The sequence below is a fragment of the Pollachius pollachius genome (genome assembly GCF_949987615.1).
Source record: "Pollachius pollachius genome assembly, chromosome: 15".
Classification (NCBI taxonomy): Eukaryota; Metazoa; Chordata; class Actinopteri; order Gadiformes; family Gadidae; genus Pollachius; species Pollachius pollachius.
In genome coordinates this window covers 12,851,789-12,869,657 of record NC_136948.1, presented here as the reverse complement: position 1 = coordinate 12,869,657, position 17,869 = coordinate 12,851,789, and the positions used below count along the sequence as shown (strand labels likewise).

The window sequence follows — 17,869 nt, the reverse complement described above, 5'->3', positions numbered from 1 at the left end:
GAACACAATTAACTGGATTTCAGCTTAGCTCATTATCAACCTTGGACTTGTATGAGGGTGTTGGTCATGCCGGCGGTACACAACGTTATTTTATCTGGGCCAGCTCTTTCCAATTGGCTTTTAAAGACAGAAAGTTTCTCCTATTTCTGTCCGAACTGCTTAAAAAAAACAGCACTGAAATCAAGGGCAGTAGCAGCATAATCTCATATTTTTAAGCTTTATTTATATAACAGTATAAATAGATATGTTACAATATATAAAAATTACAGATCGGAAAAAACGACAACATAACGTGTGAAACCAAAGTCAGCACCTCTTTTCCCCTCCCCCCTCCGGTCAGGGGCCCCGGGGCCTCCTGCTCCTCAGAGGTCGAGGGGCCCCCCTGCTCCTGCTGCACCTCCTCACTTGACCACAGGCAGCGGCGCCTGCTCCTCACTCTCTCCTTGATCCCATTCACTCAGCAGCTCCGAGGACACCTCCGTAAACAGATGATGCCAGTCCCAGCCCACGTCCTCCTGAAGAGAGAGGGAGAGAGAGAGAGAGAGAGAGAGAGAGAGAGAGAGAGAGAGAGAGAGAGAGAGAGAGAGAGAGAGACAGGAATATAACGACAGAGGGATACAGAGATGGGACATGGGGAGAGGGAGAATCGAAAGATAAGGGGAGCAAGAGAGAGACAAAGACGGGGAGAAATAGAGGGACAGGGATAGAGAGAGAGTGATGGGGGAGCGAGAGAGAGAGAGACATTGAAACCGACAGTGCAAGGAGGGGTGACGGGTGAGAGCGATAGAGTGAAAAGGACAGCGAGAGAAGTGATAGAGCGAGGGGCAGAAAGGAGCGGGGCAGAAGGAGAGCAGAGGGCTTTAATGTACACATCATAAATCTTGATTGCCTGGGAGTCAGTGCGAGCCGACTCCCACCGGTGCCCCAGGAACAGCTGGAAGGCCTTCTCCTCGGGGGGTCGGCCCGGGGGCTATATTTACTGAAGGACCCCCCCTCCGCTCCCCAAGCACCCACTCACCTCCCACACCTCTTGCTCCTGGGCCAGCACCTTGGTGAGCAGCTTCAGGTCTATCTCCCCGTCCTGCAGGGGGAGGGATAGCAAAGTGCAGGTTTTCCTTTAAGCACGCCTGCACAAACTGGAGGTCCCAGACAGGGAGGGGGGGGGTTCGTTGACCGTCGGAACCAGGATCACCTTGACGAGGAAGACCGGCAAGACGAGAGGGGAAAAGGATGTGGAACGTGAACACGTGGACTCACCAAGGTCTGGAAGGGAGAGTAGTGCCTGAGGTCATCGTCCAGGTCCCTGTAGGTCATCACCCGGTTCACTTGGACGCTGGAGAAAGAGAGAGAAGGAGACGGAGGCAGGGACGGAGATAGAGATGGAGACAGGGCCGGAGATGGAGACAGAGACAGGGAGAGAGAGAGAGAGAGAGAACAAGAGAACGAACAAGATATTTCAAGAGAGAAAGAGAGAACAAGGGGGAGAGAGAGCGAGCGAGGACGCCGAGCAGTGCCAAGAGGTAACCGCCGCAAATTGAAACCCAGCTGCTTAACCGTGCCTTGGAAATTAAAGGAGGGTGTGCTCCCGGCGTGGTGGCGGGGCCTAGCAGCGCATGCCAGTCCTACTTACTGCGTATTACACGCTACATTGCCCCCGCAATGAGTTCAATGTGGATATTATCTCGCACGGAGGGCGCACACCGGGTCTAATAACCTCCTGCCGCTGTCACGGCCCTCCCGCCGTGGCCGGCGCGCAGGAGGGCGGCCGCACGCCTCTCAGAGGCCTGTAAATCAAACAGGGACCCCCCGGTTCATAAAGGTTCCCGGTTCCCTACCGTTCATAAATCACGGCCCCCGGCTGTTTTCTCTGCGTGGCGCGGAACGGGGAACACTGAGATATGTGAGGCAGTGAAATCTCTTGAACCTAGCACTGTCTCGTCAGAAGAGAGGGGCGCAGATTGGCCCAGGGTACGGTGACCACACCAAAGGTACGTATACAGGAGGAGACAGAGAGAGAGAGACCGACAGCCACACAGCCAGAGAGAGAGAGAGAGAGAGAGAGAGAGAGAGAGAGATCGGTTGGTCATCGTTGGGCCTACCTCGGTGGAGCGGCCACCTGCATGGTGAGGTCCTCCTCCTGGACTTCATCCAGGTCCGGGATCACAGGGATGTCTGCAACACAGGAGCAGGTTAAAGGGGCGGGGGACACAAAGGCTCTTTTATTTTTTTGGAGGGGCTTCAACAAAGTTGTCTACGCTATTTTGTCTATGGTCCTAAAATAAGAGGAAACAGCTGTTTCGTCTCAGCCAACTAGTTTGTGGAAGTTCTGCTCTGCTTCGGACACAGCTCGACAAACGGACAGCAGCGAGGAGGGTGGAGCTCCGTCCGGGCAGCAGTGGATGATCACGAGAGGGTGAAGCTTCTTTGATACTTGCAGTATAACGCCATGGTGTGTGGTGCTTTTTATACACAACATCACTGCATGCACGGATATTATCACACTCTAACACAAAGACGGAAATAGCTTGAGTAAAAATGCGTAAAAGTTTGCGAGGGTGGACGTGGGTCGACGCTGGCATAGGGACAACCCCTCCTTCCTAGAACTCTAAGCCCAAAACGAGACATTTTTCAATCTGAAATTTTTTTTGGATCTGAAACCAGGGGTTCACAGACCCCATAAGATCAACCATACGATCAACACGTCGCACCATAGAGACCAAAAGACCTGCCCTAAAATGTGTTAGTCCGTTCTATTCTTGCTTCTCCACATTAAAGTCTCCGGGGGGCACTAGGGCAGGAAAACGTGGTCGGGTGATTCAGAAAATAAAACAAATGTGTGTCTTACTGTGTGTGTGTGTGTGTGTGTGTGTGTGTAAATGTGGACAGAAACTGGCACTGCATTCCTTGCACTCCCACTTCCAGAATGGCCACATCCTCATAAGCTCTGCCCTGTCACAACAGCCATGAGGACATGAATATTCAGGAGGGGGGGCGGCAGTCCCCCCCCACTGTGATATGGGGGGGGATGGATGGATGGGGGTGGGCATCGGCCAGGGGCCTCCCCCCAGAAAGCACAGGCCTCCACCTGCTATCCGAGCATTTTGGCCCTGTCAGCATCACCACCACCACCTCCACCTCCACCATCACCACCACCACCACCACCTCCACCATCACCACCACCACCACCACCTCCACCATCACCACCACCACCACCACCACCTCCACCATCACCACCACCACCACCACCTCCACCATCACCACCACAACCACCACCACCTCCTCCACCATCTCCACCACCACCACCACCTCCACCATCACCACCACAACCACCACCACCACCACCCAGGACCCCACGGAGGCAAGCGGGGCCGACCCCCGTGTCCGCTCTGCCACTCGTACCGGGGGCCCCGACGTGCGGCCCCGAGCGGGAGCGCCCCACTCCCCGCTCCTGGGCCCATCTGTGTGGGGTCGGAAGTCACAGCGCCGCCTGGCAGGGGCGGCGGGGCCCGGGGCCGCCAGCCCGCGGCTCAAACAGTGGGGTCCAGCTTTAATTGGCCAAACGCAACAGGACAGGAGGGGGGTAGGGGAGGAGGGAAAAGGGGAGGAAGAGAGAGATAAGGATGGGAGGAGGGGAGGAGAGGAGGAGGGGGGAGGGGAGGAAGTGGAGGGGAGAGGAGGGCAGTAGGGGAGGAAGAGAGGAGAAGGGGAGGAGTAGAGGAGAGGAGGAGGGGAGGAGGGGAGGAGAGGAGGAGGAGGGGAGGTGGAGGGGGAGAGATCCGCCGTCCAAGAAGGATGGGAGAGGGAGGGAAAACTTTGGTGTTTTCCCGTTCCGACGTGGGTTGGAGTGGAGGATGAACTCGGCATGGAGGGATATCAGGGGATGAGCTCAGTGTTGGATAATTAACAGAGGCATAATGGGCTTATGTGTTTAGAAACCCTGCACAGGTTGTCCACGTGAGCAATAACCTTGCTCTTTGGCTGAATAATTACTCTGAATAATTACCTCTATGGTTTTAATGAAAACCAGAGGTTCGTAAAAAACCGAGGCTGTTTCCACCAATGAATAAAATGGTAATGGAAGGCCTTTGTTCCACTCAGAGAATCCGACCGCGGTGACGTGAGACGCGACGCTATCCCTGTACATCGCTGTAGCGAGCGTCACTGATAGAACACCTCTACACCACATCAGGTCCTCCCATAAGCACATCCACCTGGAAACCCAGCCGAGCATGGAGAGAGAGACAGGGGGAGAGGGAGACGTTAGGGGAGAGATGAATAGATAGGAGGAGGAGAACGACAGGGAAAAGGGGGAAGATTTTGTGTATAGAAAGTGTATAGGAGAGATAAAGGAGGTAGAGGGGGAGAGAAACAGAGGGGGGACTGAGGGAGACGAGAGAGGAGGTGGGAGACAGAGATGGGGGGGCAGAGAGGGAGGGGGTGGGGAGAGAGAGAGAGAGAGAGGGGGGAGACAGTGACAGGGGGACAGGGAGGGGGGTGGAGGAGAGAGGAAAAAGAGGGGGGAGACGGTGGGGGGGGCAGAGAGGGAGGGGGGGGAGAGAGGGCTTCAGGGGGAGGGTTGTCAGTAATCTCTAAACACAGTGCTGTGGCCCGGGGGGAAAGTCAATAGCGCTGCTAAATGGAGGTGAGGAGACAGGCAGCCCTCATCTGATGTGGGAAAATATCTACTATTCCTTCAAAATACCTCCGAAAAATAAACCACAGTTTAGGAGAGATTCTTCCACTTGTTTTCCCTACTTTGTAGAATTTTCAAAAAGGACAAATATGAACCTTCTGGGCTTTTTGGACCGATGGACACTCTGTTGTGAAGTGCGATTGGTTGAAAGCCTTCACCAGTCCTTTAATCAAACACCAGCCTCATCCTCTGATCCCAAACTTATTTCTTTCCCTTTTTTTGTCCCCCCCCCCCTTTTCTAATTTCCCAAAATTAAAAATGCCATGCTCGTTTAGCCGCTGACAAGATTCATCTGTGTTTCTGATATCCAAATAAATGCAGGCACGGGTATTTCATATTCATGAGGGCCCCTGTGACACTTTGTCCTCTCATTTACAAAGCAGCGTGTTCAGCACAATCTGGCCCCCCCGGACCCCCAATCAAATTTAATGGTCTTAGTGCAATGACATCAAAAAGCCGCGCGTCCAGCCCCTTGCAAATAGCTTCCTGGGTTGTCTCCCCCTGTCTCCCCCCCTCCTCTGCCCGCTCTGGCCGATAATGCACCATCAACACAATTCTATCAGGGTTCAATGTTAAGCAGCGGGGTCCACACCGCCTTCTATATGCAAACTCTATTATTAAGTGGAAGAGAATAAAAAAAAAAAAAAGAGGACAACATTTTGAAATGAGCTTCAAATCCACCCTATTACCGCAGGTCAGCAGGGGCGGCAACGGCCCGCTCCAAACAAGCTGCTTTGGGTTTTTTTTCTGATTCCAAAGGGCAACTTGATCAGGAAAGAGACATGGGGGGGGGCGGGGTAGGGCTCCTTGTCACCTGCTGGACGTCCATCAAGGTTGCTCTGTGAGGCGGCGAGCAGCCCGGGCGTGTCCTTGTTCACGGCCGCCGCGCTGCGCTTTCCCCCTTCGCCCGAGCATGTAAATATCAGGCGGGGATAATTTGCTGGAGGATGTCGACACTCCCCGGGCCCGGTGAGCACTCTGCCCCAGTCTCACTCTACCTCTTTCCCTCTCTTCAGCACATGGGGGGCGGGGGGGCCCTGCCACATCAGCGGGGCTCCTGTAATCTAAGCAAGTAGGGGGGGGTGGGGGATGGGTATCCGTCAAATGATTGCCTAGTCACAGAATCCAATTGGAAGCCTTATGGGACTCCATGCTACGGATCCCGGATGAGGAGAGGGAGAAGGGGGGAAAAGAAAGAGAGAGGGAGACAAGAAACAGATGAGTGTGTTTGTGATAGCGCTGCTATTTTAAGTGACAGGGGAAGCAGAGGCTGAGGGGCCAGCCCATGGTGAGATGGAAGCAGGGGATAGGGCATGCCTTCCCCCCCCTCTAACTCCCTCTACCTCTCTATCTCTCTCCACCCCCTCTCTCCCTCTCTCTCTCCCTCTCTCACTGCTTGTAGCCGGTGGACATAAGGGATAAGGGTAGGGACACAATCAAGATCGCAGGGGCTATCTCACTAACCCTCAGCACTGTAATTTCCACTGCCCCTGCCTCCAGGTCTGTATTAAGAGGTCTCCCTCCACAGAGTAATAATCTCCCCAGCGGCGGGGACTGGGAGAGGGCCGCGCCACGCCGGTGGACTGGTCCATTCAACCAGCGCACACCACCACACAGTTTTCACAGCCAAGATTTTTTTTTACAATATATCTGTGATATTAACAGAGAGGAACAAAACGGGGAGTATGTGGCGAAATGACTCCCGTGAGGATTTCATTGAGAATCAAAAAAGGAAATGTGTATGAGGATCGAGCGAGAGACAGAGCTTCTCATTTAGGAAAAACGGAAAGATCTTTCTCGTTTTGGATTCCACTCAACACCACACTGTTGTAATGAATTATTGCATCCTTATTAACCTTATATGAATTTATATTAAATACTCACAATCTATACTAATAATACTGACATATAAATTAAATTTGAGTAGCCTATAATTAGTAAATATTGAATTGTTCAAAGTCCATCCCAGAATATTAACATGTTGTTGTGTAACTTCAAATGTACATTGAGACTCATCTCTGAGCAATGCTGTTAAATGTCATCATAATTGAGTAAGGCATATCTTGCATATGGTACATACTGTAGGGCTTGCAATAATGTATACATGTACGGTGTCTCATGTATATCATATGTATATACCGCCGGTCTTTTAACAATAACGTTATTCAGTGTCTCATGTATATCACATGTATATACCGCCAGTCTTTCAACAATAACGTTATTCAGTGTCTCATGTATATCACATGTATATACCGCCGGTCTTTCAACAATAACGTTATTCAGTGTCTCATGTATATCACATGTATATACCGCCGGTCATTCAACAATAACGTTATTCAGTGTCTCATGTATATCACATGTATATACCGCCAGTCTTTCAACAATAACGTTATTCTGTGTCTCATGTATATACCGCCAGTCTTTCAACAATAACGTTATTCAGTGTCTCATGTATATCACATGTATATACCGCCGGTCATTCAACAATAACGTTATTCAGTGTCTCATGTATATCACATGTATATACCGCCAGTCTTTCAACAATAACGTTATTCTGTGTCTCATGTATATACCGCCAGTCTTTCAACAATAACGTTATTCAGTGTCTCATGTATATCACATGTATATACCGCCGGTCTTTCAACAATAACGTTATTCAGTGTCTCATGTATATCACATGTATATACCGCCAGTCTTTCAACAATAACGTTATTCAGTGTCTCATGTATATCACATGTATATACCGCCAGTCTTTCAACAATAACGTTATTCAGTGTCTCATGTATATCACATGTATATACCGCCGGTCTTTCAACAATAACGTTATTCAGTGTCTCATGTATATCACATGTATATACCGCCAGTCTTTCAACAATAACGTTATTCAGTGTCTCATGTATATCACATGTATATACCGCCAGTCTTTCAACAATAACGTTATTCAGTGTGTCATGTATATCACATGTATATACCGCCGGTCTTTCAACAATAACGTTATTCAGTGTCTCATGTATATCACATGTATATACCGCCAGTCTTTCAACAATAACGTTATTCAGTGTCTCATGTATATCACATGTATATACCGCCAGTCTTTCAACAATAACGTTATTCAGTGTCTCATGTATATCACATGTATATACCGCCAGTCTTTCAACAATAACGTTATTCAGTGTCTCATGTATATCACATGTATATACCGCCAGTCTTTCAACAATAACGTTATTCAGTGTCTCATGTATATCACATGTATATACTGCCGGTCATTCAACAAGGGGAACTGGGCCGCCAGTGTGCTGCGCTCTCTCTTATTTCCCCGGCCGCGGCTGGCCGGAGAACAGAACAATTATCCCCAGCAACGCTTTGTTGGAACGACCCCCTCCTCTCCCTCCCGACATTGTTTGTGGTGCGGAGAGTCGGGGCCCTGAGGGGGCCCCCCCGGGGAGAGCAGTGCTCAGGCTAAAGCGTGTGTTAATGTGGGTGTGTCAGTGTGTGTGTGTGTGTGTAGATGTCTGTGCCGAATTGTGTGTGTAAACGTGTTTGTGTCGGTGTGTGTGTGTAAATGTATGTGTGTAAATGTGTGTCTGTAAATGTGTGTTAGTGGCTAGTGGTCACTGTGTCAATGTCGAGGTGGAAAGAGCCCAGGGTACAACCAGAGATTTTGCCTTCTTATTACTGCAGGGTTTTCTGTGGACTCGGGTACGCCTACGAATAAGTCATCAATTACACACACACACACACACCACACACAAACTATTAATATCAATCAAAATGTGCTTACATCTTTCGTTGTTCTGCCAATGTTATTAACCAACCTCTTAGCGTTTTTGCGATTCTAAATTAAGACCTAATAAAATGTTAACATTTAAACAAAAGGACCAGGTGACCAGAGAGGAAAGGCTTCAGAGAGCCTTTCGTAGCAGTGATGTGAGGCCGCTGCTTGAGTCCCAGCAGACTAAAGCAGGACTGTGGGGGACCAGAGGCTTCCACCTCCTTCCCCCGAGCAGACACAGGCAGCGGGCTCTCACCTCCTTCGTCGTCCGAGCCGTGGGGGGTCTGTGGCTGCAGGCGTCGGCTATGGACACAGGAAGTTTTAAAGTGTGTGTTAATTCAAACATTCCATAAATTGAATCCCACCAAAAATAGAAAGGGCTGCCATCCCTGCTGATCATCCCTCTTCTCTCTCATGTCACGAGACGGGGAGAAGGCTTGTGAAAGGCTGGTGAAAGGCTGAATGACACTTGCCTGTCCCTCACTACGCTGCTATGGGACTCTGTGTTGGACAGGTTGTGATCACCTTTGTTTGTTTCAGAATGGATCAAGAATAATGTATTAAATAAATACAAAGCTTTGCAATCACGCAATGTGATAGGAGGAAGTTGGGTACATCTGAGGGACTTTTACTGAATAGGACAGCAGCAAAATGTGTGTGAAGCTTGTTTGGTGCGATACACAGACCACCATGTCCTCTAAAGCACCCCAGCCTCTACTTCCAGAGATATGTACTCCAGTGCCCCCAATGACAGCAGGGAGTGAAATGAAAAAAAATGCATGAAAATTAGGAGTTGGCTCCCAACAGCAATGAAAGTGGTGACAAGTCAGTCACGCTTGTGCTGTTGTGTTTTTTTCCCCCTTGTTTTTTAATCATGTTAAGTGATTTTTCTTGGAAGGCGAGGATTAGTTGTAACCAAGGACGATTTTTAGAGTACTGCCCCCCAATTTGCACTTTACGGCGACAGGGGAAACAACGAAACGACGAACAAAGAAACACACAAATTAAGTAATTATTCCATCCCGCGCGGAAACTAAATCCAGCATTCCATCCAATCAGCGGTTCTCTGGGATGATAAAGACACATGGGAGCTACTCACTCCTCCTGGTCCTCCAACGCTGGTCTTCTGGAGGATCTGGAGTGATGACAATTAATAGACAAACATCAATAAAACCAAACCGAAACGTCTGATTAATCAGGAATCAAAAACCACACCTCCAGGAAAAAGAAACGCTGATGTGTAAAATAATTTGGAGAATGACAACCCCCCACATTGTTTTAAAACTCAACAACAGCTTCTTTATTTTATTAACAATACTGCTCAGGGTAGGGTAGGGCACAGTAATGTATAGAGTTTATATGGTTGAATCCTCTTCATATGTCTCTACCCCATCTAGTAGCCACCCCACACTGCTATCTTCAGACCTCTCTCTATGTGCACTGGCCAGCTTGACTGAGGAAAACCCAGCCCCAAATAATTGCCTTTTCGCCCTTTGACATCGCTTCATTTTCTGTTGTTGGTTTGTTTTGTTAAATAAAACACGAGTTCCCCAAAACGAAATGTCCACATCATTTAATTTAAATCAAAGAAGAAACAAACGAGGCAGCACCCAACAGTTCATTTAAATAGCGTTACGTATTACTGAAAATGTACCAATTAAAATCATAAGAAGCTTTAATAAATAAATTTATTGATGAGTGTGGTTGTCAGGTCAACACCCTAGCCTCTTTCTAATTCTTTCATTCCTTTTATATATATTGGGATATATTTATTCTGATTACTCTCCTGGTTAGCTACTGCCCCCTACTGGTATTAAAGGTAAACTATATCGAACAGTTCATATTTTCTTCTTTAAGCTCAACATTTGTATACATACTTTAGATGAAGATAAGCTACCAAAATGCAAGCTGATAGAGCCATTCAAGTTTTACATTATAAATTAAGATCTCGGGTTTCAAATCGTCTCGTCGTGTCTGGGTTGGAACCAGGGGCGTAGGAATGAGTTTAACATTGGGGGGGACACATATCGAAAACCTGACAGATCCGGTATAATTCTTAGGTGGGACAAATGCGCCTGTCTCCGATATTTGAGGGGACACGTCCCCTCCATCCCCCCCGGTTCCTACGCCCTTGGTTGGAACGCAGGACAACATCCCTGCCCAAGAGCATTTCATTGATCAAAATTCCCAGATCTAAATCGCCAAAAATTCATGGATGTATTTTACATTTTCCTTTACCAAGAAAATGTGAGAATCGACAAAAACAAAAAACAAAAAACAACCCAATCCTCCTCTCTTGTCCTCGCTTTAGGCCTATAACAACGCGCTCGTAGCGTCCCACCGGGAGGGTGGCGTGGGCCACCTGCAGCCGCCCTTGGCCCGGTGTCTTGGCTAGGGGGCGGAGGGTGACGGCACTTAAAGGAACATTAGCGCTGCCTTGATGAAGACTCATGTACGCTGAGGCGACAGACACGGCGAAAACTGTCTGGGTGAAGGAAAAAAAGAAAAGTTGGTAGGGATAAAATATATTGTGACAACCCGGCTTCAAAGGTTCATCAATAAACCGACAGATCATTTAGTGTCAATTAGGAGTGATAGATCGACAAATCCGGGGATTTCGGCGCCAGGATTAGGAGCAAGGAGGGTTGGCCTGATTGAGCACGAGGGGTGACATTGAGGAGAGGGACCTTGTCTGCTCCGGTGGGGGCCATTACTTACTTTGTTTTACAGAGGATCAATGCATGGATAGAAAAAAAACTTTGTTTAACACTTCCTGCACTTCAATCTCCCTGAGCAGAGGAATCACGTCGGGGTGACACGAACGCAGGGTGAGCGACTCCCTGACCTTCACTGGTAGAAAACCAAGACCTATTGAGCTCTCTCTCTCTCTCCTCACCCCCACCCCCCCCCCAATGCTGGAAGTGCAGGAAACTGCAGAATACTGCGGGTTTTATGCAGAATACCGTAGAATATGAGGTTTTACAAGACATGGAGTGGAAGGAGTAAGTGGAAAGCAGTACAGTACAGAAATCAAAAAAATTGCTGTAGCTTTTCCCCACATGCTATTTAATCATTTTTGGACTGAAAAAAAAAACAAAACAGCAGGTTTTAGTCAACCACTCCCGATATTTGTTATGCAAATCCCAAAGAGGCTCTCCCTCTGTATATGGTAGGAAGGCTGCGCGTCGGGCTCCTCTCCTGCCTGGAGGAGAGCGGACAGCGGCGGTACAGGAGTTGATTAAGTGGCTCGGGCCCCTGGTGATGAAGTAGCTCGCTGACTAACAGTGCCCTCCTGTGGCTGATGCATTAACCATGTCAATTACCCGCTCCCCCTCCGATGAAGACGAATGACGGGCGGCCTGCTCGGACAGGCTCCCCCTAACCTTGTTGATTCGCCGCGCCGCCACTGCCAAATATGCACTGATAAATAAGCTCATTGGAGGGTCCGTTAATAACACATAACACTGCAGCCGCCGTGGCATTCCCGCATTTTTTTGGGTTTGTTTTGCCTGCCTTTCGCCTGACAAACCTGGGTGCAAGCGAAGGGGTAAGATGATGTAAATTATTTTAGTCTATGCTTTATTTAGAACACATGATTCAAGCGAACATCATTACATCATTGGACAATACATTTGTAGAGCGTACACAAGTTATGAATAGCTTCCTCTACACATAGTGGCCAACACAACACCATATACAGTCCTATGAGTTTGAAGATCAGTAAGACACTACAAACATGCCGCCCAAGCCAAGACAGGCCCAAGGCTTACCTGGGTAAATTAAAACCCGTAGGTGTGGTTTATGACCATTCCGCTCACTTCTAATATAAACTGAATTCTTACCTCGAGAGATCGAGAGATGCTTCGTGAACCACCTCCAGAACACACGCTTTTTTACCTTGTGTCTCTGAATAAACCACGTGTTGAACATTGACCACTCTCTGAGTAATACCTAACCCGAAGCAAACACGATACCACAAAAGGATCAAATTGGTTTTTCATCAAAGGGATCCAGACTCACTTGGCAGAACCGGCTCCAGAGCTGTCCTCGGCCCAGCCACCCTGCCTGCGGACGGACTTCGGAGGGCCCGCCTGGAAGGAAGGACCAGCATTATGAAACAACCATACTCATGTCCAGCTACAGCATTGACGGTCCCAGAGTTTTCTTTAAAGGAGCACTGTGTAACGTGTCGAATGACGTCGGACAGGAAGAGGAATAGTCGACATGATGACACATGAATGATGTGAAATGTATTAGTTGCATGAGGACATCCGTCCTGGATCTGGTTAGTTGTGTATGCAGAGGTAAATGATGCTATGGTCTTGTGAAGCTCCACTGGTGGGTTGTGGCTTCAACACTGCCTGGGTTAGGGGCTTAATTATGCCCCCGGCGTATATTTAGATGTATTATTTATAATACAACTTCATAAATAATCATACATACGCGCCCAGCTCTGATAGGTAATGTCAATTCTGACCTCTGGCTTAGGATCAGTCTGTTCTGGTTAGCCTGAGCTGAACGAGAGCTGAATTCAAAGTGAATCATTGAATAAACTAAGAGTTGTACACAGTGCTACTTCAAAAGGAGAACTTAAGATTTCATATTGCAAGGGTAAAGAATCACATCAAGCACACACACCCACTCCAGCACACAAACTGTATAAAAGGATTTGTTTTAAATGATTGATTTATAAACAAAAAGGACACAGAGTACAAAAGGTTCAAAACTTAGCCCACCCAGGTTGGCTTTCTCATAAGTCTGATGCACAACCGTGTGCAAGGATGGAAATTGAGCTTCAGCCTCCCTCAGATAATTAAGACATTGTACTCGGTCGATAGAGTTAAACTTTTACTTCACTAATATACAAAGGGTTCACAACCCATTGTTGCATACTTACAATACAGAACATCAGTTACACAAACACTGCTGGCTGGTGAGTGCAGCTCCACAGTCGGGGCTATATGGAGACCATTGTGTTGTTTATTGTGGTTTTCAATGCTACTCAATCTCAGCGCACGCACACATGGGGAGAAAGAGTGTGGGAACTGTCACACAAACAACGGTGAAGGGGGGCTGCAGAGTTTGACCTAAAATAGCTCTGCAACAAGAACAACAAGCGAAAGAGCCCTCCTCTCCTCATTCTTTGATTCCGACATAGCACTGGAAATAGTCCATTGAGTTTGCATGGCGGTCTAGGGGCGGGCTGGGTTCGCAGAACGCGACTTGAATGAATGAATTCCACAGAGCATGCTCGGGGCGGGCGCTGGACAAACGCATTAGCAGCGAGCACAACATTTCTCATTTCCAAATTGGGTCTGTGGAGGACAAAGTGGCCAGAAAGATTTTCTTTCGTTCAACATGAAATAGGAAATCATCTCTCATGGCTAGCCCCTTCACTAAACTCATTTATAAATCTGAATGTCAGGAGGAAGCGAGTGGGACAGGCCGAGAGGAGGTCTACTCTACTGGATTGCTTGCATGTTGCTGCTGAACCGAACAGCCAAGACGTGATAAATCCACAAATTCAAGCAATTAGTAATTAAATCTTGAAAAACGCAATAGGGGGGAATTAAAGAAGAAACCTGTAGAGTGTTATGCAAAGGGTACTTAACAAACCTGTACAATAGCATAGTAATTTACATCGATGCCTAATTGATGGCTCACTTTGAAGTGAACCTATTAGGCTATAATGTTTAATTAAAGCGGTTTAATTCATTTGAATTGCTGACCAAGACTGTGAATAAATCAATATAATATCACCAGGCAACTGTAGAAACAGTTCTTCGAACGTAAAGAAACATTTGCGTAGTACGGCTTTTAGTAGCAGAATAAATTATCACATTGATCAATTAGTCAGAATGTTGTGGTATGCAGAGTATCCAGATCAACAAGGATGATGTGGCCAATACACTCCATGCCCAAATATGATAATAAATAGCCCTGGTGAATTGGAATCGGATGCTCGAGCAATTAGCTCAGCCTTCCTCTTCCCTAATTTTGGATCCTCCGACAATCTCTCTGGGGACAGACATTTGCGGTTGTTGAACCCTACGAAACAAATGAAAACAATTTAGCCGGTCGTTCTTTCTGTCATGAAAGGATGTCAAGAATGTGGCCAATCAGTTGGGTATTTTAGAGGGCCCGCACTGATGAACGAAGTTTACAAATAAACTTCCCCAAATCCCACGACATTCTCGAAAAATGTATTGCATGTATTGCAGCGGGTCAGAGAGGGCGCGGGAATACTGTTCTTACATTAGGGAAGTTGGCCTAATTTGGGAACGTTAGCACACAGCCCAAGTATTGCTGGAATTCATTCTTCTTGCTTCGGGAATGTTGGCTGGCTCGCAGTATGCCAGCGTGGGGCAGGGAGGGAACGTCGTGAGGTAGTTTAATGCCTTCACTCATGTGAGAGAATTTCGTGATGACTTACCAATTATGGAAGCAAAAAAAAAGGCGGTTTTGTTTGCCAATTTGTCTGCATTAGGTTAAAGAAATGTGTTTGGGGGAACTGTCAGCGCCCCCATCTGACGTGGAGTTTCTCTGAGCGCCAATCACCGGAAGGGCTCTATACTGTCGCAGGAAGCCACAATGGTATTTGATGTAACCATGTCTAAACTTTAGTTTGGTCCAAAGCATCAGGGCTGTAACTATGGTTCACAGTTACATACAATAAGCTACAAAGGGCGAGACATTGTACGTCTATCATAATACTTAACCAATACATTGTTGGCAGGGCATCTTGTAATAGAACAGAAATGACTTAAGGGCACATGGACAGAAGGCATTTCCTTGTACTTTATTAAGCCGTCACATGGCTACCATGATTTGGCGGCAGGAACAATGCTGCTCTGCTATACCAGCCGACACAGAGGCATGGCAGTGAGTTTATGAATAGTTTTTTTACAACACAAGGGCTTCTGCCCATATCTAGATTAGGATAGCTGGGCACTATTTTAGGACTATACATGGGCTGAGACTTCATCGGAGTTCAATAGGTTGACAAGCCAAGCCTAAGTATGCAGTAAGAATTGGTCTCCTGGTATTACATTTGGACACATACACAATACACAATAGGACGACTTTGAAGAGGCTTAGTGTGAAGATCATGAAGAGGATTCCTTCTGAAGAAGGTAGCAAACACCATGACTACTGCTTTGTAACTTTATACCATCAATAGCCAGGTAGAGACCTACGGAGTAGATTAAGCAATATAGAAAATTCATCTTGAAATTTGAGAAGCATTTAAAAGAAGTCTGAATATCAGCGGGCCGAAAAATAAAAACAAGAAAGGAGTGGAATGCTCTGACATGTTGTCGATGGTATAAAGCCATTATCTGAAGCTCTAGAAAGACAATTCAAGCTACAATTCACCGTTTCACTCACGCTACCTACATCCTCCTCGTCCTTGAAACCATGCATGGAAGAAAAGCAAAATCAGACGTGATTACTGTTAACTATGAAGTGAAATCTTGACCACAAGTCACATGACACTGATCCACCAATGAAGGTGTGACCGCCTACCTCTCCAGCAGAGGTGGAGGAGGACTTTCGGAGGGGACGGGACTCATCGAGGGGGGTTTGCTCTGCGGCTTGCCGGGCCCTGCGGCCTGTCTTCGCAACCTGAAGGAATTCACCAAGATGGGAGAAACAACACAAACAGTGGCTTGGTTATAACTTAGCAACTAGGTACAACTCAACTCAAAGAAAACACATATTATTCTAGTCGAGTCCCAAGAAGCAATCACAAGCAAACATAACATTTGCTATTTAGATTTATTGAACAGCAAAGGGAATATTCAAACGTAAAAGAAAATGTGTTTTGTTATAGCACTTCATTGATTCATTTCTGTAAGCAATAACTCAATTTAAAGTAAATCCTTCATTTAGTAAAATGTAGAAGGGATCAAAGAAGCCATTTATTAGCATAAAGACGGCAGTAAACTTTAAACATATATATACTGCCCTACACAGGACTAACTTGGTGATGGATGCGGCTCATTTTCAGAATATAAAATATAACGCCATTGCATTCATATACATTTGTTGTTACTACATGTAGCAGAACGCAATAAGTAATAACCTGAGAGAAACCTGTTAGATAATGAGTTTTAGACGCGTTGTTTTGTTAGTGCCCCCTGCCCAGCTGACCCCATCCGCAGCTAGAGGAAAAACGCAAAGCAGTGACGTCACTCTTCTGCTTCTTGATTTAACGTGAGGCCATCACGTCTCTACACACAAACACTACACACACAAACGACACACAAGCACTACACACAAGCACATGGGTTACAGAACAACAGTGAGATGAGATATCTGGACCACAGTGCCTTGTCTCAGCTTCTTCATGTAACGTGAGGCCCTCACAGTACTACACACAAGCACATTATATAGGTTATATAACAACGGTATCGAAGGTGGTCAACAAGCACAGTCGGCGTTCATTTAAATAAGAACGGTGATAAAGTGCCTCCCTCCAAGAATGCAAACGGAAGAAAGGTAGCTTTGGTGTTTCTGTCATTAGCATTCTTGCACTTAGCCTAACTTGCATAGCAACCTAGGCTATGGTTAGCAGCTAGCATAACACGGCCAACATGTCGTGGGTATCATTTAAAAGACTAAAGCGAACTAGAAGCAAGAAGAACCAACAGTGCGGCGAACTATGACATGAGTCTGCAGAACTCACACTTTTCACAACTCCATTGTCTCCTAGCTGAAAAGTGTCTTCCATGTTGTCCTGCGAGCTAGCGAACTAGCGTCTTCCTGGAGGAACAAGCGTCACATAGCAACGGTATCCATAGTTACGCCAATCAGGAGGAGAGGCACGTTCGGCGATTCATGAGCAAACAAAAATAGATAGTTTATTTCCATCATTAATTAAACAACTCCAAAACTGCGCAAACAATTTTGTAAACATTGTTTTAAAAGCCTTTAAGAACCACAGTGCTGATATGATCGGTACAGGTTTGCTCTGGTTTTTGCCTCCACAAGGTGCTGCTATAGAGCATCTTTTAACCAGAAGTCTGGTATGAGACGGATGATAAGGAGGCAAAGCAGCAGGAAGATTCCTAGATACATATCCTGCTTGTGACAGCGTAGTCCTGTCATTTCATACTATGTTCTGACAATACCACGATGATGCAATTTTATTTCTGACATGTGTATTCGGATTAAATGCCTCATTCGTTGAGTATTCATTCTAAACACATTTTATTTTATTCCGTGAAATATCAACTTCTTTAAAAAAATGTAATAACAATTTGAAGGAAATAATTTAATTATAATAAGAGCAAAGGTCCTATTGCAATCACATTAGGCTTTCTGTTGCGCACCCGCCCCCAAACACGTCACCGGTGGCTGTGACTATAAAGAGAAGCGCAGGGGAGGATAGCCCCCATCTGTTG

At 46.8% G+C, this 17,869-nt stretch overlaps 1 protein-coding gene across 2 annotated transcripts; it reads right to left on the bottom strand.

Moving 5' to 3' along the window:
* Positions 1-287: 287 nt before the first annotated feature.
* ift43 (intraflagellar transport 43 homolog (Chlamydomonas)) lies at positions 288-17,200 on the bottom strand. 2 transcript variants are annotated; one of them, XM_079753076.1, is made up of 10 exons: positions 17,152-17,200; positions 15,990-16,088; positions 15,840-15,872; positions 12,486-12,556; positions 9,565-9,600; positions 8,722-8,768; positions 2,100-2,172; positions 1,258-1,333; positions 1,019-1,081; positions 288-515 (listed from the first exon to the last, which is right to left on the bottom strand). In XM_079753076.1, exons 1-10 carry the CDS (start codon positions 17,194-17,196, stop codon positions 402-404), a joined length of 657 nt encoding a protein of 218 aa, XP_079609202.1. In that variant the 5' UTR covers positions 17,197-17,200; the 3' UTR covers positions 288-401. The 2 variants fall into 2 exon arrangements, with proteins under 2 accessions (XP_079609202.1, XP_079609203.1); XM_079753077.1 differs by lacking the exon at positions 15,840-15,872.
* Between the last annotated feature and the right edge of the window lie 669 nt (positions 17,201-17,869).